The 24911-nt window shown below is 46.7% G+C and overlaps 1 protein-coding gene across 1 annotated transcript; it reads right to left on the reverse strand.

Annotated features, from left to right (window-relative positions):
* Window positions 1-17604: 17604 nt before the first annotated feature.
* On the reverse strand, window positions 17605-23265 carry IRX2 (iroquois homeobox 2). Its single transcript, XM_068933823.1, has 5 exons — window positions 22962-23265; window positions 20833-21238; window positions 19630-20370; window positions 18880-18947; window positions 17605-18197 (listed from the first exon to the last, which is right to left on the reverse strand). The coding sequence occupies exons 1-4, from the start codon at window positions 23202-23204 to the stop codon at window positions 18904-18906; spliced, it is 1434 nt and encodes a 477-aa protein (XP_068789924.1). The 5' UTR covers window positions 23205-23265; the 3' UTR covers window positions 17605-18197; window positions 18880-18903.
* Between the last annotated feature and the right edge of the window lie 1646 nt (window positions 23266-24911).

The raw sequence follows: 24911 nt of genomic DNA on the forward strand, positions 1-24911 counted from the left end.
CTTTGCAGTCCTGCGCTGGACTCTCTCCAGTAGTGCCATGTCTCTCTTGTACTGGGGGGCCCAGAATGGGACACAGTACTCCAGGTGAGGCCTCCCCAGGGATGAGGAGAGGGCAGGATCACCTCCCTCCACCTGCTGGCAACACTCTGCCTCATGCACCCCAGGAGACCATTGGCCTTCTTGGCCACAAGGGCACATTGCTGCCTCATGCTTAACTTGTTGTCCACCAGGACTCCCCAGCCCTTTTCTGCAGAGCTGCCTTCCAGCAGGTCAACCCCCAGCCTGTACTGCTGCCTGGGATTATTCCTGCCTAAGGTGCAGGACCCTGCCCTTGCCTTCGTTGAACTTCAGGAGGTTCCTCTCCGCCCACCTCTCCAGCCTGCCCAGGTCCCTCGCAATGGCAGCACAGTCTTCTGGTGTGTCAGCCACTCCCCCCAGTTTAGTAGCATCAGCAAACTTGCAGAGGGTGCACTCTGTGCCTTCCTCCAGGTCATTGATGACTACATTGAACAAGACTGGACCCAGGACTGAGCCCTGGGGGACACCGCTAGCTACAGGCCTCCAACTAGACTCTGCGCCACTGACCACAACCCTCTGAGCTCTGCCATCCAGCCAGTTCTCAAGCCACCTCACCGTCCACTCATCTAGCCCACACTTCCTGAGTTTACCTACGAGGAGGTGATGGGAGACAGTGTCCAAAGCCTTGCGGAAGTCCAGGGAGACAACATCCACTGCTCTGCCCTCATCTACCCAGCCAGGCATTCCAGCAAAGAAGGCTATCAGGTTGGTCAAGCACGATTTCCCTTTGGTGAATCCATGCTGACTACTCCTGATCACCTTCTTGTCCTCCATGTGCTTAGTGATGACCTCCAGGAGGAGCTGTTCCATCACCTTTCCTGGGATGGAGGGGAGGCTGACAGGCTTGTAGCTTCCTGGCTCCTCCTCCTTGCCCTTTTGGAAGACTGGGGTGACACTGGCTTTCTTCCAGGCCTCAGGCACCTCTCCTGATCTCCAGGACCTTTCCAAGAGGATGGAGAGTGGCCTAGCGATAACATCCACCAGCTCCCTCAGCACTCGTGGGTGCGTCCCATCGGGGCCCATGGATTTATGGATGTCAAGTTTGGACAAAAGATCTCTAACCTGATCCTCCTCCACCAAGGGAGACTCTTCCTTTCTCTAGCCTTCCTCTCTTGCCCCCAGGGTCTGGAATTCCTGAGGACTGGCCTTAGCAGAAAAGACCGAAGCAAAGAAGGCATTCAATAACTCTGCCTTCTCTGTATCCTTCGTCACCAGGGCACCCGCCCCATTCAGCAGCGGGCCCACATTTTCCCTAGTCTTCCTTTTGCTACTGATGTATTTGAAGAAGCCCTTCTTGTTGTCCTTGACATCTCTTGCCAGATTTAATTCCAAATGGGCCTTAGCCTTCCTTGTCACATCCCTGCACGCTCTGACAATGTCCCTATGTTCCTCCCAAGTGGCCTGTCCCCTTTGCCACATTCTGTAGACTCCCTTCTTCTGTTTGAGTTTTGTCAGGATTTCCTTGCTCCTCCATGCAGGTCTCCTGCCCACTTTGCTCAACTTCTTACTCAGAGGGATGCACCGATCTTGAGCCTGGAGGAGGTGATGCTTGAATATTAACCAGCTTTCTTGGACCCCTCTTCCTTCTATGGCCCAACCACATGAGATTCCCCTAAGTAGGTCCCTGAAGAGGCCAAAGTTAGCTCTCCTGAAGTCCAGCGTTGCAATCCTACTTATTGCCCTGCTCCCTCCTCGTAGGATCCTGAACTCCACCATCTTATGGTCACTGCAGCCAAGGCTGCCCCCAACCTTCACATCTCCAACTAGACCTTCTTTGTTTGTTAGTACAAAGTCTAGCATTGCACGTCTCCTTGTTCATATTAATCATATGAAATCTTTCGAATTTTCACATGGTGGACAATGGCACTGTAATCTGAATTCTGAGCAAAAGTTTATCACTTGAGACAAAGGAATAATCAGCAGTGATTATGGACCAAATTCTGAGGGGAATAAAATATTTATGCTGCCAGTGATGGCGCAGTCATTTATCAGAGGAATCCTTATAAACAGAAATCCTGGGTCCTGCCCCACATTCTAGAAGACAGTTTTAGTGGTTATAGACTTTTTTTACAGTCTTCTCTAACCTATTTGATTCTGATCTTTTCCTCTCCACAGCAGTTTTCACCTCTCTATTCCTATTTTCTTTTACTTCCATCCCTGACCTGGTCCCTGATCCTTTCCTCTTCCTGAGCCAGTTGCTGTCATCCTTCAAATGTTAACTTCTGCAGATACCTGACCATATCCCAGCTGTGCTCCCTACTCAGATTTTATTTGAGCCTGATTAATTTGTCCTTCTTCACACTGCGCTGAAGTGATGCGGATGGCAATGAGGAATGAATGAGAGCAGACAAAAGACAGTCTCCTTGCCCTCAGTTCAGGAGTTACTGAGGCACATAAGAGGAACAATTATAGAGAATGACATGCTTAGCTCTGCTCGGGGATTGCCAGCCTTGAACATGCACGCGACAGATGGAATCTACAAAGAACGAAACTATGAGCTCTTAGATCAAGTGTACCCAGCAATAATTCTGCAAAATGGGTGTACATTTTTAAAAGGAAAGTAAAAAACGCATCTCCTTCTGGCCACAAATTACCTTCTTTTCTAAATTTTCATCATTTACAGTAAAGACCTTATTCAATATTCACCTTAAAGACCTTATTCATGGCACTACTGGAGAGAGTCCAGCGCAGGACTGCAAAGATGATGAGGGGACTGGAGCATCTCTCCTATGAAGAAAGGCTGAGAGAGCTGGGCCTGTTCAGCCTGGAGAAGAGAAGACTGAGAGGCGATCTCATCAATGTGTACAAGTATCTGAAGGGGGAGTGTCGAGAGGATGGGGCCAATCTCTTCTCCGTGGTGCCAAGTGACAGGACAAGAGGCAATGGGCAGAAACTGAACCACAGGAAGTTCCACCTAAACCTGAGGACAAGCTTCTTTCCTGGGAGGGTGACAGAGCATTGGAACAGGTTGCCCAGAGAGGTAGTGGAGTCTCCTTTGCTGGAGATATTCAAAACCGGCCTGGACGCGATCCTGGGCAATGTGCTGTAGGTGACCCTGCTTGAGCAGGGAGGTTGGACTGGATGATCTCCAGAGGTCCCTTCCAACCTCAACTATCCTGTGATGCGGTGATTCTGTAGTAGTCACAGAGATTTTTAACTTTAGCAAACCAAATCTCGTCTCCCTATTGTCATTTATTGAAATAGTTAAACTGCTTTGCTGAAGTGTTCTTTTTTGTATAAAAGTAAGACACACAGTGTGAAGCAAACATCAGTCATAAAAAATTTTGTCTGAACATTTACAACGAACAGTAGGAAAAGCACCAGAATCGTACATAATACTACCTATCTTTAACTAGGATTCCCATTTCCAGTTCCATCCGTATCTAAATATATATTTGTGTTCATTTTTGAGTATTATCTATTTTTAACCTTCTGCTGTCATTATTTTTAACCAATTTCTAAAGGTTTTCTGTTTACCTCTATTTATATGTAATAACAAATCACAAATTACAAAGGTCAAATATATGATCCATGTTTCTCCAGTTAAAGTCCCATTAAATTCATTGGGCCAGATTGCTACTGATGAACTCTGTAGCTTCTTCTGATCAACCTAAGTGATTGATTTCACCTAAAATATACTTGATATTGTAAAAATGTAAATACACTTAAAGTTCTGAGTGAAAACTACTTGAAAACCTTGCAGTTCTCCTTGATCATTTACAGGATCATAAATATCGTAACTATACCTATTGAAATCCCACTACTATTTTTTTCCCACTGTAGACACTTAGCGATAACTCACACCAAAAAAATTACTTTTAGTAGGACTATTCCTCAAATTACCATGAAGCCTATCCTGTTCTCCTGTATGTGATAATAAACTCTGAGCAGCTGGATCATTTTAACTTAAGATTTTTGTTTCCTTTCAAGGGATTCATGTGGAAGATGCCCACTGAGCTCAACAAAAGTTGCATGCCTAAATCTGAAATAGTTTGATGGAAAACCTAACCTCTCCATGGTTTGTTTACTGTCTCTCTAAATGTGTTTACATTCTCATTAAAGACAATCATATTTCCTCAAAGTCAAGACACAGATTGGTATGTGTTGATTCATCAATTATAAATATATTTGAGGGGATTAATATGTTTAACATCTAATTCTGAAAAGCCACAGTAATGTGACATCACACTTTCAAGGTGCAATATATTTTACTTTACAACTGTATTGTGTTGCTTTAATCTGGGCTTTGACAACATATATTATAAGTTGATAGCTATCTCAGGATATAGACAAATCCTGACTGAACACCATAAAGCTCTGATTTTAGTAGAAATGTGATTTTCTCCTTCTCTTTCCTGTGTAGACACACATCACACTTCTCTTGAGTGTTCTAAGTTTTAGGTACTTACTTTCCCAGCTTCAGTCTAGGTCACAACAGTTGCCCTTCTTTACCTCCTACACGAACTAACTGCTGTGAGGGTTAAGTTTCTCAGATAATAGACCAGAAGTCTTTCTCTACCATCATTAGGTGCTGTGCCAGAATCATCTGATAGCTTTGGCAACGAAGATGAAAAGAATATATTTAAGCTGGGTTCTCAGGAACAAGCATGGTCCCTGCTCCTGTGAGAACTTCTTCCTAACACTACCTAATATATCGGTCATACAGTTCAGTCAATGAGGTGTATACAAAAATGCTGGTTTCTTACTAATGATAATAGATGCTGAGAGGTACAATTTATTTTTATCTTTTTCAAAAATGTGGAAATTATGGTCATAAAGAAATATCAGGTCTCACACATTTTGTACCATTTGATTCCCAACACATCTTCCTTTTACTGTGCTTGTGCCTCACACACTTGCAAGGCAGTACTTTCTTTTTCTCTTTTTCTCCCCCTCTCCCTCTCTTGCATATGAGTCTTGCATATGATCCCCACACATCAAATGCAGTTGCCTGACCTGATCTGTGATCTACTAACCAGTTGCATCTGGAATCACAGACTAGGAGAGAAACTATGGCACAGAGCTAATGATGGAGGAGGGCCTCGAAGCAGATTTCTGCAAGAAAATCCCCAAACCCCCCAGGTACAGCTCAGGATGAGAGCCTTTCCTGCCCTACACCCAGCGTGTCTTGGAGGCATGATCATTACAAAATCGAGGGTTCCAGGTGCACTGGTCTTCAGTTCTCCACTACATTCCCTGATTCAAAGAAACCTATGTAATACAGTGTAAAAGAGTTGAGAGATTTTAGAAAAATGAATTTAGTTTACTTAGACTTCAAGCAGCTGGAAGTGTGGATATGATGTAAATAATGTCATTGGGATGTAAATTCTGCCCTTGTAGGCATATGTCTTAGAATAAAGCAATTCATTACATGACCACACTATTTTTCCTGCTGGACTTCCTCTTCATTTGGTACAAAGATGGATATTCACATTAGTAACTTTCATCTAAGAAGATGGCATGTCCTAAATAGCAAATGTTCTGGCAGTTTTTTAATTTAATAGGCTTACATTCAATCTGTGTAATTTAGGTTTTGGGGTTTAGTTAGAATTGGCATACTCTCACATGCTTTAAATGTAAAATAGTTAATTTGCAATAGGAAAATGTTAGAAACTGATTGCTCAGTGTTGATGAGTGATTTGACATATTTTAAAAGAGAGTGCTTCTCATACTGGATGTTTTAGCTGCATCTTCATTATATACTTTTTCATTATAATATTCTAATGACAGTGTGATAGTTGAAGCAAATGGAAGAACGTAACTGAAGCCATATATCGCACTGACTCATGCAGGCACCCAACACATTCATGATTAGTATTCTTGAGCTTTATAGAAGGGATTAGAAAAAAGTAAGAGAAAAAGAGATACTAAGATGAAATTTACTTGTTTATCTGCTATCTAATATCTTCATTACCTAGAAAACAAGTCTACTGTGGATTTATAATGTGAGTTATTATCTTCAGAATCATGAACCCACTCCATTAATAAAAATAAGATTAAATGTACACTAACATTAAAATAACTTAAGGATGAATAGTTCAAATTTACTGCTTTTTTTAGGCCTGGATTCAATAACAGAAATTGGACTCAGCTGTACGGATTTTTCAAAGATATTATGGACCACATTTCCACAGACATTTTTATTGTATCTGGCCCTCTAAAATATCCACAAAGTTGTACCTTAACTGAGTAGTTTCTTCTATTTATTTGTCACTGTAAATACTTTTTCCTGTTTTTGCAGGGCTATGATTTCATCATTGCTATTAAAGATAAAGGAAAGTTAATTTGACTACTATTTCTCGGATATTTGGCTCCCACCGAAGTTAGCTGAAGTAGAATTAAGTGTGTCTGTCATTCAGAAAGGGCTTTATACAGAGACAGCTTGGAGGATTCCATTACATTGAACTCTCTATAAAATATATTAACAATATCTTTCTTGACAAGGATGAGCTTCAAAAATCAGAGCACAAATTAAAACTCACATACACACAAAAAGGAAAAAATCTCATGATCTATAAATAGATCCCCCATGCACCAGTCCCTATGCACCAGTCCCCCATGCAGCAGTACAGGCTGGGGGTTGACCTGCTGGAAGGCAGCTCTGCAGAAAAGGGCTGGGGAGTCCTGGTGGACAACAAGTTAAGCATGAGGCAGCAATGTGCCCTTGTGGCCAAGAAGGCCAATGGTCTCCTGGGGTGCATGAGGCAGAGTGTTGCCAGCAGGTGGAGGGAGGTGATCCTGCCCTCTCCTCATCCCTGGGGAGGCCTCACCTGGAGTACTGTGTCCCATTCTGGGCCCCCCAGTACAAGAGAGACATGGCACTACTGGAGAGAGTCCAGCGCAGGACTGCAAAGATGATGAGGGGACTGGAGCATCTCTCCTATGAAGAAAGGCTGAGAGAGCTGGGCCTGTTCAGCCTGGAGAAGAGAAGACTGAGAGGCGATCTCATCAATGTGTACAAGTATCTGAAGGGAGGATGGGGCCAATCTCTTCTCCGTGGTGCCAAGTGACAGGACAAGAGGCAATGGGCAGAAACTGAACCACAGGAAGTTCCACCTAAACCTGAGGACAAGCTTCTTTCCTGGGAGGGTGACAGAGCATTGGAACAGGTTGCCCAGAGAGGTAGTGGAGTCTCCTTTGCTGGAGATATTCAAAACCGGCCTGGACGCGATCCTGGGCAATGTGCTGTAGGTGACCCTGCTTGAGCAGGGAGGTTGGACTGGATGATCTCCAGAGGCCCCTGCCAACCTCAACCATTCTGTGATTCTGTGATTCTGTAAAGACATGCAGAATTGAAAATTGCACTAATTTTACATAAGAAATATGTGCTCAATACAAGATTCTTCCCAGCCAGTGAAAAACAATCAGGAGGGGAGAAAGAAGAAATAAATCCCATACCATTCCTCTTAACTCTTTCTCACAGGTCCTTCAGCAGAACTAAGCCTCAGCTACTTCTAAGCAGTTGTAGTCAGATCTACAACTGAATAGCGCATTTCAGCTATGTGTCTCAGAACTGGACTATGTGTCAGCTATGTGAACTCAGACCTTCAAAGCAGGTCTCTCCCTGGGCATAAAGCCACCTGTTGTGTGTCCCCTCTCTCAAGGCTAGTAGGAGAAAAAGTCCATATGCTGGAGCTCTCTTCTCTATAAAAGTGTTTGTGTCCGTTCTTTCAAAGCATCTGCTCCCAGGAACACTGCAGACCATCCACCCGCCCACTAGCGAGGCCTGGGCCCTCGCCTGAGTGGTAGGACAGGCAGGTGCACATCACAGCTCTTATAAAAGTGCCCCAGCCCCCTTCTCATGTGAAGGGGAAGTCTCTTTGCCCCCATCCTGATAAGTGGATGCAGAAAAACACCACAAGGGACACTGAGCCAGAGAGACAGACCAAGTGGGAACACGACACCGTTATCTCCTGGTTTGGTCACTCCACTGGGAATAGATTTCTGTCTCTGCTCCAGAGATTACATATGCACTTTATGCTGTGCTGTCACTAGCATAAACAGCTCCATCGCAGGTGTGTTGTAAAAGAAAACGGTGACTACCACTGCCTCCTCTAAGAGGCAAACGCTGTTAGCATTTTAGGCTGACTTGGAGAATGCCTACCAGACTGAGCCCTTCAGGGACCTAGGGTGGGGGCGTGTTGTGGTCAGCCTCCCAAACAAGGTTAGGTGCAATATCCTCACCTCTGGGAAGGCTGAGGCCTTTCTGGGCATATGAAAAAACAGTGCAGGCATTCCTGAGTGTATTTAAGGTCAAAAAAAAGTTCCGTGTTCCTGGAACCGAGTGATCTCAAGGATGAGGAACGGAATAGGAATTTTCTATGCCATTTACCTAGACATCTTGGCCCCTTCTCAGATATAGCCCTAAGCCCCTTTACAATGCATGGAGGGATATCCTGGTGCCTGGAGGCCTGTTCTTCCTAAAGACTATTTTTTTCCAAGGATCAAAACAAAAATAAGTTGGAGGACCTGCTCTCTGGCACGCAGATTTACCGTGTGAGCCTAGGATGTATGGAAAGTTCCCCCTCAAGGAGTTGGTCCACGATGCTGGTTGCCCACCTCTTCACACAGATAAATACTCGTGATCCAGAGACACAATAACTGTTCTCTTTATTTCTTGAGGTCTGTTTTACAGTTTTTCTCTCCTAAAGATATACTGCAAATTCTTTAACTTCCAGGTACTTCCCTGGGAGGGAAACAAGGAGAAGAAGAAGCAGAACTAGGAAGCATTGCCACTTAAAGGGTATGAAAATCCACTCTGTGTCCTCAAAACCCATGAGAGAAATGCTGCAATATGTTGCTTCCTCCTCACTTGCAAAATTAGACCTGACTGGCTTCTCCCAGAGTGACGGTGGCCTGCAGTGCGCCATTGACCTGGGCACAGCACTCTGCGCTGAGATCGGTGGGGAGCTCTGTGTTGGGTCAATGCCCCCCGTAAGGCTGGCAGGCAGCAGAAACCTGTTTCAACGTGAGTCACCTACAAGACTGCAGGTGCTGGAGGGCTACGGAAAGTTGAATCCTATCCACTAACAGCTAATGTAATCATGTTGCTTTCTCAGATCTCCTGCTGATAAACGCACCCAGTTACTCCTAACTGTCTGCCTTACAAAATAACACCTCCCAGGACACCTACCTCTTCAATAGTTTTTAACCACGCTGCAGCGGCACAAGAAAAAAACATTCATCAATTATAAATCAATTGAGGAAGAGAAATCTGCAGCTCGCTTGATTGCCCTTGTTGTCCCTGCAGCTCACTGATCCACCCACAGAAACTTTCCAGCCTGTCAGGTCTGTTTATTTATTTATTTATCTCTCGTATTATTCTTATTATTACTATCATCATCATCAATTATTCAGAGCCTGAATAGATCATTCCTTACTTTGTAGAAAATAACTCTGCAGCAGTAATCTGTTGCCAAAGTGTTCTTCCCTGTGGGGGGAGAGGAAGAGAGAGAAAGGAAGGGGGAGAGAGAGAGAGAGAGAAAGTGAAAGAGAGAGAAAAAGGGAGAGAGATTGCTTGTATTCCACAAATGGCGATGCAAGCGTGGTGGGTCAGATGCAACCGTCAGCTCCAGCTCCAGCCCTCCCTCTCTGATTGCAGGGGACTTCTTTAAGTAGGTAGCTACTCTGCGAGAAAGAGCTCTGCTCCTCCTCCCTTGCTTATGCTGTCAATTCCCAGCCCTTGCGTCCCGAACAAAGATTTGCATGAAGAGAGCCTGCTTTTAGCAAGTAAAGCCACTTGCAAAAGTTTATTTCAGAAAGATGGATTACTCGTGCTTGTTGCTCGACGGTGAGAAAAATGCAACTGCCTGGATAAGGAGGAGGAGGGAACGCAGGCTGGAAACGATAGGACGACTGAAAAGGGCTTAGGGAAATCTTACCCTCTCTCCGAGAAGCATAGCTGCATTTACGATCATGGAGGGGAGGGACGCGGGGAATGCTATACCCACGGCTGAATATCATCATCATCATCTAGAACTTCCTACTCCGTGGGGAGAGGGGGGGAAGGGGGTATGCAAAATCTCTCCCCCTCGACTTTTCAGAAACAGCCTTGCAGACATTTTTCTTCTTTATTAAACTAATCTCTGTGAATATCGTAGTAGCATAACGTTTCTGGAGCTAAACGAGTGGCAGGACAACTGGATTTTTTGTTACTTTATTTTCTTTTAGTGTTGAGTGTTCCGAGGTGACTAAATTTGCCTTGTTGAGCCTTGTAAAATCCTGACTTAATCATGTAAACTTCTGTGTAAGCAAAATAGAAGAAACTTCAAAGGGTCAAAAACCCTTTAGGGATTTGCGAGGAGACGCCAGCAATAGATCCTAATCTTCCTCCAGAATCCTGGCTATATTTGTCCAAGGAACTGGTACCAGCAAACTCTCGAAGGTAGAGATAGTGGGTTGATTCAGCCTTTATCCCCTTAGAGAGTATTGGCTTTGTGAGGCTCTAGGCAGCTCTTCAACGCCAGGGGATCTTGCCCAAACCCTCTAAAAATGAAGAACAGGAGTAATTTGAGATAATGACTTTGTAACAGGCTTGGGCAGACCTTGGACAGAAGAAGTGAGAGATGTTATCACCCCAGCATTCCTCTTAAAATGCAGTTTTTTCCCCTGCTTATTCCCAGTTAGTCAAAGCTACATTAACATTCCATCCAGGGCTGCTAAACAGAATCTTAATTAGTCCTGATACTCTTGTGCAAGGGGTTTATTCATTGCACTCTTAACTAATGGTTGCTGTCAGAGTATTTTTTTCTTCTTCGGGTTCTTTGGGGATATCGTGTTCTGCTGCAAAGCATGACAGAAATGTAATGTGCACGCAAAAAAAAAAAAAAAAAAAAAAGCTTGCAGATCTGAAATCTTGAGGCTGAGGCTGACTCCAGCCCTGTCTAATGGTGAGACATTGTTAGGACTAATGAGAATAACTTCACCAACAGAAATTGTCCTGCATCTTGTTTATCTTAAATTTTGATAGTACACGCACTCACTTCTCTGTCTGTCTCTCTCTCTTTTTCGTTTTTTTCGGTGACAGAAAACATTGCAAACTTGTTAGCGTTTTAAAGCAGTTCACGCAACTCTCACGAAATTTGCAGCCTTCTATATTTGCATTAGCCACCCATGGCTCAGTATTTAATGAGAGTGTGTAGGTGGAGAAGAATTAACAAGTTACTAAGCGGCCGGTTGCTCCGGCAGGACCTTTCTCTCTGCGTTATATCACATTTATAACCCCGCTTTGCGTTCACCTTCCTCCCTCTGCCCCTTCCCCCCCCGGCCCCTATCCTGGTTTATACACGCACACACGAATCCGTCTAGGCGACACGCCGATTCGGACCTGGTCTAATATTAACAAGGTGGAATTTAACGTGCCCCTAAGCATTATATACATGCCTATAAATTGACCTCAAGGTGTTTTGTGGTGCGGGACTGAGGCGTGACCGTAAACAGTGGGAAAGCACAACACTTAAAAAAAAAAAAAGAAGAAGAAGAAGAAGGGGGGGGAGGAGGGCGTAGCAGGGGTGACTCGCCACCCGCGCTAAATTGAACTGATGGTTTCGTTCGTCAGCGGCGGCAGGAATAGTTATTTGCCTGTAAATCTACGTTCGGCTACACCGATCTCGGAAACACGTTTATAAGACTGTAAATTACCGTTTCTTTCCTTCGGGGAGAGAGTAGGAAAGGAAGAAAAGAGGGTGAGAAAGAGAAAGGTGTTTTTTTGGAAACAAGAGGTCCGTGTTATTTAGCTGCTGCTCACCCCTACTAAAGACTCCTTCCCAAAAGCTTGCGTAACATTGATTACTCACAAAGAGTTCACAACAACTATCATGTAGCTAAACTAATTGAGACAATCATGCTAAGTTATAGTCAGTCTAAAAGGTACCATTGATGTGGTAATGCCTATAGAAAGTCAGACATGCGACTCACTACCATTTAATTGCTCCTTTAAACCTGTTATTACAATGTTAACTGGCTTAAGTATATATTGCTGCCTTTTATTGCCTTGATGTGACAAATTAAAACATACACTCTGGAAGCGGCATGCATTTGCGGACGGAGTCGCAGGAAGAAAGGGAGTCGGGCTATGTCAAACCTGTCAAGATGAATTAATTTGAAAACTTGCATTTTTGCACTGTAACTCCCACCGCAGTTTTGATGCACGGGGAAACAGTATACGTGTAGCAGATGTATTTTATAATACATGTTATATGCGTATTCAGTCTCGCGCGGATCTGCCGTGAAACGAGCTGCGGTGCGTTAAAACCGAAACGTCCTTTCGGCTCTAAAACCTTGCTCAGTGAAGCGGAGGCCTGGGGCGGACAGGGGGTCGCGACGGATTTTGCAGCGGCGTTTCGCCGTGCAGCCGCCGCTGGCGGCCGGCGCTCAGGCCCGAGGGAGGGGGCGGCCTTCATGAGGAAGCTCTGCGGAGCTCCAGCAAGAGGGGGGGGGAATAAAAAAATAAAAATAAAAATAAAATATCTTGCTTCCCCACGCCCCGGGCTCGGCCAGGTCTGGGGATCGTTGAAGCGAGCCAGGCCGCGTCTGTGCCGCTCCGCGGAGAGGAGCGCGCCCTGCGCGGCGCCCCCCGCCGCCCCCCGCGCAGCCTATGCGGGCCGGGCCGGCGGCCTCGCGGGGCTCCCAGCTAGAAACCGTCGAAAACTCCCCTAAACAAGAAATGCTCAGCTTCCTCCTCCTTCCCCCACCCCAGCTTTCACCCTCCCCCCCCCAATCGCGAGAAGATGTCAGCGGGTTAAAACGTCCTGCTCGCCTCCTCCCTTGATCTCGGGGAGAGAGGTAAGAGTTGCTGGCACCTTTATGGGACTCAGACCTGCCGGGGCTGCGAGAAGCGCCGGCTCCCGCTAACTTTGATCGGCTTTATTCATCCCAGCTGCGCTCTATTTGTTTGTCGTTTCGCCCTTTTTTTTCCTCCCGGAATCGTTATTTATGGCCTGAAAAGTGAAACGCGCCACGATTTGCCTTTACACGGACTCATCTGCAAAAGAGGAGGGGGGGGGGGAACGACACCTCCCTTCTTCCCTCCCGCTCACCTCCCCCCCTCGTGAGGGGGGACTGCCAAAAGAGAGGATAGAGGGGAAAAAAATGGGCAAAAAAACCTGTCTCAATCATTATCAAATCAGCTTTGAATTCATTACTCCAGAGCATTAGCTAATTACCAGATCAGAGAGAAGAAAAAATAAATATTCCTTTAAATAACTGAAGGTAATTATAACCCTGTTGTTGACACTAACGATTAATAATTGATCAGAAGTTATACACAATAAATTGTCAATTTATCTCCCTATAAAAATGCACATACTTATGATTTTTTCCCCCTAGGCGTTTTTTAAGAGCCCGAGCAACGATAGCATCCACACGGCCGCTGCACGGAGAGCAGGGCGGCCTCTTTTTTTTTTTTTTTTTCCATCCAGATATCGGTATTTTGAAACCGCACGTCACGGATGACACAAGCCCGGATGGAGCAGAAGTGACTGTCGCTGCCGGCCTGAGCTGCCGCATGTCCGAGGAGAGCCGGGCAGGGGTGACGGCCCCCCCTCTCCTTTCCTTTGAGTCCCTCAAGCCCGAAAGGAGCACAGTTAACGGAGCCGCACGGTGCCTCCCTTCGAAGCAGAGCGACCGGGTCCCTCCGTCCCTTGCTTTTGCTAAGGGAAAGCCGGCTCGGCCTGGATTGGATGTGAAATGGTGACAATCTCCTGTGACTCACGGCTGGGAGCGGGGGAGAGAGGGGGGGACGCGGGGCCAGGTTGCAGGAGCGCGGCTGCCACCTCGGCCTGGGTGCTTACAGGTAAAACGCCCCTCCAGGATACAAAACCTGCCTACACATCGCTCCGTGCAGTTTTTTTTTAAACCTATCTAGGTACATGTGCCCTCCCGAGCGCACTTTCCTTCTGAAGTTTTGATAAAGACTCTGCTTCAAAGTCAGCAATCAGGGATTAGATGCATGGGTGCATTTGAATATTCGCCGTGGATTCTTTTGTTTCTTAACTTCTTTGCGTCTTTTTTTTTTTTTTTCTTAGAAGCCAGGAACATATCTGAGTTATTAGTTACTGGATTAAAAACAAATGGGAGAATTTCATAATAATGCACAGCTTTACTGTACATAACTGTTAACTTTACTCTTCAGCTACTACAGTGAAAAGGCTCTATACGATTAAGTCGATCGTGAGAAGCTTGCGCAAGCACCCGGGAAATGTCTGAATGCAGAAGGCAACCAAATGACCTATATATAAATCTCTTCTCTCTCTCTCCTTTTTTTTTTGGTGCCAAAGTTAATAAGTTATAAAATCTTTCCGATATTGATTACGCTCCTGCCACGCTTTCTCAACGGTACGTTGAGCCTTAACTCCGCTTAAATGAGATGTAACATGCGACGGACTCAGAAACTTCCAGAGGCGGCCGGATTTTCCCCGTCGTGTTTGGCCCAGAGGGGCCGCGACGGAGCGGTCCCCGCGGTGCCGGGCGGCGAACCGGGCTGCTGCCGCTGCCGCGCCGGGGGCCGCCGGCCTCCGCCTCCCGGCAGCGCCTTGACCGCCGTGAGCTAGGTGAGTCCGCCAGGTAGGGCGAAATTAGGCGGCGCACCTTGCAATTTGTTCCTTCGCCTAAAAATTATCCTTCCTCGAAAAGCCTCAAGACCTCCTCCAAGCGTGAGTGCTTGGAAAGCCCGACCTCTTTTATTATTATTATTATTATTATTATTATTATTATTACTACTACTACTACTATTATTACTATTATTATTATTATTATTTCTGCAGTCGCTCTCTTTCTTCATTAAGGCTAAGCATACCCGCGGCTAACATGCAAATATAGTGGAAACAGAAACGCAAGCTTCTATTGCGATTTGCGTTAACTTTCCCCTTAGACGGGCCGGTTTCCCCTCCTTGCGCGTCCAGGAGCGGTTCCCAGGTCTGTCTGCTTGTCCGCTGCTGGCCTGCGCTGTGTAATACCTCCATCCCCGTCCCTTCCCCCAGTCTCCACTCAAGCAAAGGTGCGCGATGCTTTTTTCCACTTTCAAAGACAGTTGGTGAGCAGCTTTCCTGAAACAATAATTCTCTCATTGAGAACAAATGTTGACATTTTCAAGGAGCAAGGAAAAGCGCAGCCCAGGAAGTGCAAGCGGGAGAGCGACCCTCTTCCTATTTGACGGTAGAGCTAATTCCTCGGGGATCCCACCTGAGATTAAAGCTTGAATTTCAATAAATCAGCTCTAATGAAACCTCTGGCCCTGAAGAGGGGAGTGTTTGTCTTCCCCGCTCCGAAACGAGCACAGAAAGGGGGGGGGGGAAGTAAATATGGAAAGGGGTGTGAGATTTTAATCCCAGCGGTCTGATCAGCATCGTTACGAAGTAAGCTGTACACAACGTGCTGGGTTTTATCTTTCATGTCTCTGTCTTGCTATCCTGAAATAATCGCATCGTTTGTGCCAACAACCTAGCAAAGCTACACCTTCCTCCTGCTTTTAATTTTAATTATTAAATCTCGAAAGGTATTGAATTCTTGCCCATTAATTGCTGGTTTAAAAAAATTATTTGCCAATCGTTTGGGTGTCGCCCATCTGAATCTACGAACCACTCGTGAATTTCTCGGGGGATGAGAGAAGTCCACTGGGTTTTACATACATAGTGAATACTTAAAAGCGAGTTTCCCAAGTCTTTCTACTTTTCTTTCCAGAAAGAAATCCAGGTCTAAATACTAGCAAGGGTGGGTAAATTATGGAAATCTTTTATAATTCTTTGGGCGTATAAACATCAAAGGAATGTCGTTAGCCTTTTTTAATCTCTGCCACAGCTTTTGGTTTTTACCAGTTGAAATGTGCACGATGTGTCCAACAGAGACCTGGAACACAAAACGTGGGTGGTGGGGACGGATAGAGTAGGAGGAACAGTGGGGGAAAGAAAGTTCAGATGTCTCCCCTAGTATAAAATGTTCCCCTGTAAAATCTTCCTAAAGTGCACGGTAAAGACCGTTTGAAGGTTTTTGTAGTAAATGTTTGCATCCACCTCATACGCTAAATTGGACGGGAAAAAACAAACATTTCCTGAGCTACTTTTAAGCTGTTTATCTAACTGCGGGATATACTGCGCAGAGATAGAACTGCATTTTACCTCTATAAAAAACCCGGTGCTGTAGAAGCAGAGAAGCATCATTCCACAGCACATGAAGCAGATGAGTAGGCCTCCAACTGTAAAGATCTTCAGTGTTTTATATTTAGCTAAATGAATACCAGGGTTTTCCATAATTACAGTATTAATTTTTCCCCTAACAGCTGAAAAACACATACATTTTCTCAATCTGTGAGACAGCTTTATATGGGTAAAATACGATGGGGGGGGGGAAGGGATAGGGGGAGTTGCATGTTCGCTTTTAAGAAACACCGCTTCCTTTCCCCCCATTTAATATAATCACAACATTTTTCCTGACTCCAGCCTAGAATGGCTCTTTATCCAGTTAACATTCCCAGGGCTGATGCCTGAAGTATCTAAGATCACTTTCAAATGCCCTTTCTAACAAGACCTGAGCAAGAGGCCACTAATTTTCACTGAACAAAAAGCCACTGGAGAGAGATCCGTTTGTCAATATCAACTGGTCCAGCAATTTCCCATCTTCAGACACATCGGCCTATCTGAGCTGGCAGATGTTTAGACAAGATTTTATAAATTGTTCAATATCAGACCATAATGAACCCCAACTGACCATTCCAAAGCAGCTAAAAGCATTCAGGATCTCCCCTGCTGGGATCTAATAATGCTCTCACGCTGGAACATTATTAATCATGGAATAAAATAGATGAGCCTCTTGAAAAATAAGTGTATGATTGATTAAAGGGCAATCTAAGAAGCTATTATTCTTGTTTTATAACCGTAAGTTATATTCACTCAATTTATCTTTTGGGGAAAATAAATGATTGTTCATTTCTTTTCTGAAATTATATTATATGAGGATTCCCATTATTTTACTGAAAATTAAAATGATTAGTTAGCTGTTTTTATGAACCCTATCAAGATAGATTTCTAATGTAACTATCAAACTAAAGATGTGGTTCACTGATATAAAAGAAGAAATACAAACCATAAACAATAGGAATTGGGCTATTTTTGCCTCATTTTTTGTATTTACGTATTTTAGCTAGAAGTAGAAACAAAGAAATTAAAAACAAACCATTGTAGATCACAGTTTTCCCCTAGAAATAGCTAATTTAGAGATCATTAACTCTAATAAAAAGCTACTTCACACCCAACAGAAATAGCTTATAAGAAACATGCATGTATTCATCTCTCTGTCTATGCCTATGCATGCACATATACAAATATGTATTTACACACATGCATATATTTAAAGTTTCAATGTAACGGAACAACCCAGAAGGAATTAATTTATGCAAACCATATCTTTGCAGCATATTTAAATTGCTTGCTCATTTTATGGTCTAAGCTGTATCAAGTGAAATTACAACTTCCATCGTTTTCTAAATAATAGATTATTATTTTGGGGGAAATGAACGAAAAACACCATATTGTTGCAGACTAGTCTGTTTTTATTTACAATTAGAGATATAAATTAGTAAAGAATTCTCGTTAAACAACGAAAGATTGTATAACCATCAACGTTTCAAATAAAAACCAGGCAAAATTTATTTACAAAAAGTTCAGATTCCATTGCAATACAACTTGCATAAATTACTAGAAGCTTTATATCGTTACAAAAATAAATATCAAATTTGTTTCCACTTTGTAAGGACTCAAGTTCTCCAATCACATCTTTATTATCTCTACTGTATACATCTTTTACAAATAAATTTTACAATAAATCCTATCACACCTATCGAATATATACCGTGGCAATGGAGTGATCAATTCAAGATATCCTGAGAAAAACAGATCTGTTTTCAAAAGTCACACATACATTGGGGAAACTATACTATACCAGCAAACTCACGTATGTCCAACAAAATTCTGGTTTAATAATTAGAGTCTGAAGATTTAGTAGTGCTCTGTGGTCTTCTTTTATACAGTGGCACAAGATGTGATCCGGATTTAGAGATTTGTTATATATCTTAGCTCGGGGAGAGATGATGGCTTGCTGACTTTTTTCAAAGCAATTGTGACACCTACCTGTGGACCAAGGAAAAAACCAGATCATCCAAAAGTCCTTCAATTACACGCTGACACCATTAGATTGTAAAAAGGAGGTGAGGCAAAATCCTTACTCTTCTTGCCTTCTTCTAACAGAAGAATTAGTTAAAAAAATATAGACAAGGCGATTTTGTTGTGGTTGTCTATTTAGCCCTAAATACAGAGGTATTACGAGTGCCGTTGACAGCCAGGCAAGGGGCAAACCACAGATAACATACCCTGTTTAAGATGCATGCCCGTCTCTTATAGGTCCCTTTCATTGTAAATATATGGTCACTGCGTGAAACCTCACTTGTAATGAACGATTCTCGCACTTCCACGCGAGTACAAGCATTTTATTTTTAAGCAACAATACCTTTAAAGAGTATTTTAGTAAAGCTCTCTTTCCATAACATTTAAGTAGTTCTTATGTTTTCGCCTTATGCAAACAAAGAATATGCAAGGTTAAGGAACTGGCTAACCTGACTTCAAAATGAATATTAACACGAGAAGGAGAAACTGTAACGAGAAGTTTAAAAAAAAGCAGAAAAGAGTGTCTTGCTTTGTAATCAGCCTCTTATGTAATGAAGCAAGAAATGAACGTTAAGCAAGTCTAGAACTGTGCAGTATGTCGTGGACCTGGTGCCAAATGATCAGTGTAATAGAAAATGTTCCCACTTACTTGCATTGCTGTGTGATTGCACTTCTATAGGTACGGTTGTACTCCTACTGTGCAGACTTCAGTGGGATCTGTCAAAATATAACCGTCAGTTAGTCACAGGACACAGCTAGCTAACTAGATTATACAGTTTATGTATGTCCCAGCCCTCACTTGCACAGAATTCATCGCTAAGTCATTCAAAAGACTTTTGGCCAATGTTTTAGAATTGCCTTTATCTCGAATATTTTTTAAAATAAAGTGACAAATATATTTACGTAAAACTTATTCAAAAAGAGTTAAATGTGTCATGCTGCACATAATTTCATGTCCAAGGTTAGCAATTATCTGAACTCAAAGCTGAAAAAAAAAAAAAAAAAAAGTGAGGATACTGAAATTTACGAGAGCAAAAACAGTCTGCCGAAAAAAATTAAAGGTAATGATACCAGTACTCTCTGGATATCTATGTATTTATTTTTCCTTTTAAAAATGGCTTCTAAGCTGCATATGAAGCGTGCGAGACTGCTTGAAAAGCCGTCTTTCACACTTCCTCTCTTGGTTCCTAAAGGCAAGTATCGATACGCCGGCGACATGCAATTGTTAATCCCAGGATAATGCTATTGCCCATCTTCAGCGTGCAGTCGTAGCGGTGACAGCGCACTCGCTGTTTTGTCCGAAGGAGGTTTCTATATTTAACGTGTATAAAGAATTTACACTGGTTGCGAGGGGGGCAGGGGAACGCAGGGGAAGAAAGCGGTAAAACAAGTCACCTACCTTTCTTAGAGTCATAGCTAGAGGGCCTGTAATGTTGTTCTAGCTGGTTAGTGATGGTTTTCAAAGAGTCACTGCTCTGCTTGTGAACAGAGCTGGCATTTAGGACAGTCTGACTTAGTCCCTCGTTTGAAGCCACTGCTGCGGAGTTGTATCTCAGGATTCCCTGGCTCTGGAGAGCGTTAAAGTTCCCATAGTTTGTATAATTGCTATAAAAAGGTGAGGTGTAATAAATATGCCTCCCCAGGAGGGAGGAGGGCGAGTAGGCAGCGCTGTGCGGGGTGGAGGCGGAGGTGGCCGACGACAGAGCCGGGGGCTGGCAGCTGGGGCCCAGGTGCTGGCTTTTAAGGTCCGAGGTGGCGATTTCGGCCAGCGACCAGAGCTTGGGCTTGGTGGCGGGCGTCGGGGGGCCGGGCGAGGCCTTGCTGGCGCTGCGGGCGGCGTCGGCGTGCGGGTGGCCCAGGAGCGGCGCCTCCACCGCCGCCAGCGGCGACGAGGTGGCCGGCTTGGCCGGCGGGTCGCGCTCCCCGCCGCCGCCGCCGCCGTCGTCTTCCTCGATGTCCTCCTCCTCCTCCTCTTCCTCCTCTTCTTCCTCCTCCTCCTCCTCCTCGACGTCCTCGTACTTGTCCTTGCCCTCCGAGCCCGACTCGCAGAGAGGGTCGCCGGCGCGGCACGGCAGCTTCTCGCCGTCCGACTCGGCGGAGCACGAGTGGTCCGTGAGCGAGTCCACTTGCAAGCTGATCCCTGCAAGGCGTCCGCCGGGCGCGGAAAGGCAAAGTCAGGGGCACCGACAGAAGAGCGCGGCCGAGCAACGCACGCCGCCGCCGCCGCCGCCGAGCAGACGCTGGCGACCGCGGCCGCCGCTGTCTCATTGCACTTCCAGGCCGAGCCCCGCGGGCCGGCACCGCCGCTGCACCCGGCGCCGGCCTGCGTGCGCCCCTGCTCCGCGGCGCCGCGCGGAGCCCGGCGCGGCCCGGGGTCCCGCCGGCCGCCCCAGCCCGCCCGGCCGCGGGAGAGCAGCGGGGAGCCGGGACAGGGCACTTCCCCTCCCCCCCCCAAACCCGCGACTTTTGGGGTCGCTTCTGCTAAACAATACCCCCTCCTCCGGCCCCCCCCATCCTCCCCCCCGCTCCCCGGCGGCGGCGCGGGGGCGGCCGCGGGGCACCCGACGGGACGGGATGGGGCGACCCCGCACCCCGAGCCCACCTTCGTCCTCAGCGGAGGTTTCGTTGCTCTCAGGCATCTTCCCCGGGCTTTCCTCTTTACTCCTCGCCCCGTCGCCTTCGTCGTCGTCCTCGTCCTCGCTCTTGTTCCGCGGGGCCCAGGTCATCTTGTTCTCCTTCTTGAGGCGCCGGCGGGCGTTGGCGAACCAGGTGGAGACCTGGGTGAGGGTCATCTTGGTGATGATGGCCAGCATGATCTTCTCGCCCTTGGTGGGGTAGGGGTTCTTGCGGTGCTCCTGCAGCCAGGCCTTGAGCGTGGCCGTGGCGTCGCGGGTGGCGTTTTTCCTGTACGCGGGGTCGTTGAGCTGGTAGGGGTAGGCAGGGCTGCCGTACGGGTGGTAGCTGATGGCTCCGGTCATCCCCGTCGTGTGAGCGTCGTAAGGGGAGCCCTGGACAGAACAAAACGGCGGGGTTGGCAATTTGTTATTGCTGATAGCCATTAGTAAGTTGTCAAGGCGAGATCGCTGGTTATATTTGTATTTCCCTGGGATGGTGTCTTGTATCCATATTCTATGAGGGGGGGGGGAACAGCACCCAAAGGCCATTAAGTTGTGATCCCCCCCCCTTCCTCCGCCCAACACACTTACACGCACATACACTTATAGTCGTCGATGTTTTAATCTTTCTGACTAATTTTAGTTCTTTGTAATTGAGTATTTCCCAATATCATTTTTGAATCACGCAGACATTTTCAAGGCCCTACAGGTAGTGTCTTGATATCTGCATTTCTCTCAAAGGTTCAAAAGATGTTTCCTTTTTCGCTATAGAAAATACAACAAAGCCGCCACTTAGCAATTCACTGCACTAATGCATTGCAAATCCAATTTGCAAATCAGAAGATATGCACCGTTTCGAATTGTTCAAATGCGATGTAATTAGCATTTTAATTCGCCCTTTAACGTTTAAATTGCGCTTATTTAAGTCTGCATAATGGAAGAAAAGTTAAAGATATTGCTAAGGAACTCGCTAACTTTTAGCACGTTTCAGAATCCTACAGAATGGCGAGTCACAGGCACGAATTCTCCTAATATTCGAGATAGTTCACAACCTCACTGCAACTTCCAGCCACTCGCCTATAGCTTCTCAACAGGAAAAACAAGCGAGGGAGATCCTCAGATCCTTTATACCACCCCAAATAAAGACTGCACGACAATGTATGCACCGTATTTTACAAACAGAAAGCAAGTAGTTTCCCTGTCACTTTGCAGGGAGAGCGAACTACCCTGCTGCCATCCCTTCCTAAGATCTCGACAGCGGCTCCGATCTTAAATTCCGGGTGCAGGTCTTTGTGTGTATGGGACTAGATATGTGTCTGACTGTGTGTGTATGTGTATAAAACTATATAATCATCTAGACTTGCAGTTTATTTGTATACTTTATGGTTTTATTTATATAGTTTATGCATAGAATACACACACACGCAATTGCAAATGTTCCTTTTAACTAATAAGAAGAAAGTGAAATTCGAAACTGCGGCCACCACAACCATCTTGGGCTTAAGCGTAGCTCACAGATCGCAAACAGATGCTCCTTTTCATTCCTAAAATCCAGTTAAACCATTAGCACAAAATACACTGAAAGTAAATAAAACCACACAGGGATAAAGCCCGCAGCGCCTCTAAATACCGACTTAAAAAAGAGAGAGGAAAAAAAGAAGGAAAAAAAAGAAAAAAAGAAACCCTCCCCTATCCTACCACAGCGAAAGGAGAAAAAGAAGGAGGGGGATGAAAACCTCCAGCCCAACTGCCTGAGACGATCCGTATTTCTGTAGTCGGGGCTGCCGCACGGCTCCGCCAGCAGCGGGGCGAGCCCGGATCCCAGGCCCGCCGGCACCGCGGTCGGCTGGGGCGCGGAGCGAGGCAGCGTCCCGGCCCCAGCCCCAGCCCGGCCCCAGCCCCGGCCCGCCGCTCCGCGCCGCGCCGCGCCGCGCCGGCAGCCGCGGCCGGGCAGGGGCGGGCGGCGGCGGAGCTGGTGCGGAGCGCTCGCCGGTGCGGTGCAGCGCGGCGCGGTGTCGGGGGCTGATGGTGAGTGTGTGAGGAGCCAGGCTGAAGATGATGAGGATGAGAATGCGGATGCTAATGAAGAAGGAGAGGATTGCTCTTCGGTAGTTACCATGTAGGAGGGGAATCCCGTGGCGGGGTCTGTGGAGTACTGGAGCGGGCTGGTGAAGCCTGTGGCCGCCGCCTGGGCGGTGAAAGCTGCCGATCCCGGGTAAGGGCTGAACGCCGATCCCGACGAAGACCTGGCCAGCTCCTCGCTCCTGGGGGCCGCCAGAGCCGACGCCCCGTACGCCGGGCAGGAGTACAGAGCCAGCGAGCCAGGGGGCTGGTAGAGGTAACCCTGAGGATAGGACATGGCTTGCACTGGCGTGCACAGGAGCAGGGAGGGGGCGAGGGTGACCGGCCCTGCTGCTGCTGCCGCTCCTGGCGCTGCTTTCGTGCTCTCCCTCTCTCCCGCCCTCTCTCTCTCTCTCTCTCTCTCTCTCTCACCCCGGTTGGCTCTGTGCAGTTATGTAGAGAATCAGAATTGTTATATGCTCCCCCCCATGCGCACCCGCTCAGAATAAAAACAAACAGGAGGGGAAAAAATAAAGAACACCCCCCAAAAAGGGAAAATAAATCGAGCGGTCAGAAATCTAACCGGGAGGGGAAGGGCATCTGGGAGAGAGGGAAGAGGAGAGGGTTAATAAAAGAGAGAGAGAGAGAGAGAGAGAGAGAGAAAGCGAGATAAACGGAAGGGGAGACTGAGAAAGATAGAGAGAGAAAAGCGAGCCCCCGAAATCAGAAAAGTGGCTGCTGCATATGGAGTTCTCCTCGCCAGCCAGCCAGCTCCCCCAGCGCCTGCGAGCCTGTATTTTGGGGGAAGTATAGAGTCTGAAGTGAAGAGTTGAGGGAAGGAGCGCTCGAGTTTCCGAGGGACATTGGAAAACGGAGCTGTCCGTCAGCGCGGCTCATCTGCATAGCGCGGCGGGCCCGCCCCTGCCCCGCGCCCGCGCCCGCGCCCGCGCCCGCGCCGGCCCAGGCCCCGGCCCCGGCCCCTCCCGCGGCCGGGGAGGGAGGCGGGCGGGGAGGCAGGCAGGGAGGGAGGGAGCGAGGGCAGGCTTTGTAATGCAAGCCAGCCTCTCCGGCAGCCAGCACACTGCTGCAGCCCCGCGATGATACGGCCGATCGGCTGCTCCGCACGCGGAGCGCCATCAATGCTCTTTCACACGCTCTCCGTTGCACTCCCTCTTTCCATATCCGCAAGGAAAAGAAAAAAAAAAGAGAGAGAAAGAATATATATTTTTATATATACAGATACATACGCACACCCCTTCCCACCCGCACCGGCAGCAGCTCTCGCAGCTGACGATGCACACAGGCACATATCACATACATGTGCGCCTGCACGCCTGTGGGTGCGTACACGCTCGGGCTCGACGGAGCTGAGCAGTAGCACAAGGGAAGAGCACTTTGTAAAAGTATTGCCCTATATGGTAGGAAAGAAGACCAACTGCTCAGATCAGCACAGCCAGGATCGTGCTGTTCCTGTCAGCAAGAGCTTTCCAGTTTTATAAGTTGCCACAAAACAGTCAAGATCTTTTGTCGTGGAGTGCGCTTGCACATGAAGGAAAGAGGAATCCTGATCTCTCTTTCATTTCTATTCTTCCTGGTCTAGGGCGTGAAGAAGAGGCCTGTGTGACTCCTTCCGGGGGGGCAGGTGCCCCCCTTCCCCTTTTGCAGTTCAGATAAATCTCTCGGGATAGGCTTGCGGTGTAATTAATTTCGCAAATAACGTAATCTCTTCCCCCCCCCGCCCCGTCCCCCTTCGGCCCTGGCCACCATCAGCTTCTAGACCTTCGCAGCTCCACTCCAGTCTGGACGTGAGAAGACATGAAGGCATTTTTTTTCCTTCTTCATACAAATATAAATAAATACATATATGTGTGTGTAATTTTTTTTTCTTCTCCAGGATGGTTAATCTGGAGAGACTCTTAGGAAACCTATGGTTAACTGCACCCCCTTGAACGCCGGCCGTGCACTGTCTTTCCTCCCGCGCTCGCCCCGTGGCCGCGCCGAGGCG

Source organism: Struthio camelus, chromosome 2, assembly GCF_040807025.1.
Source record: "Struthio camelus isolate bStrCam1 chromosome 2, bStrCam1.hap1, whole genome shotgun sequence".
NCBI classification, from domain to species: domain Eukaryota; kingdom Metazoa; phylum Chordata; class Aves; order Struthioniformes; family Struthionidae; genus Struthio; species Struthio camelus.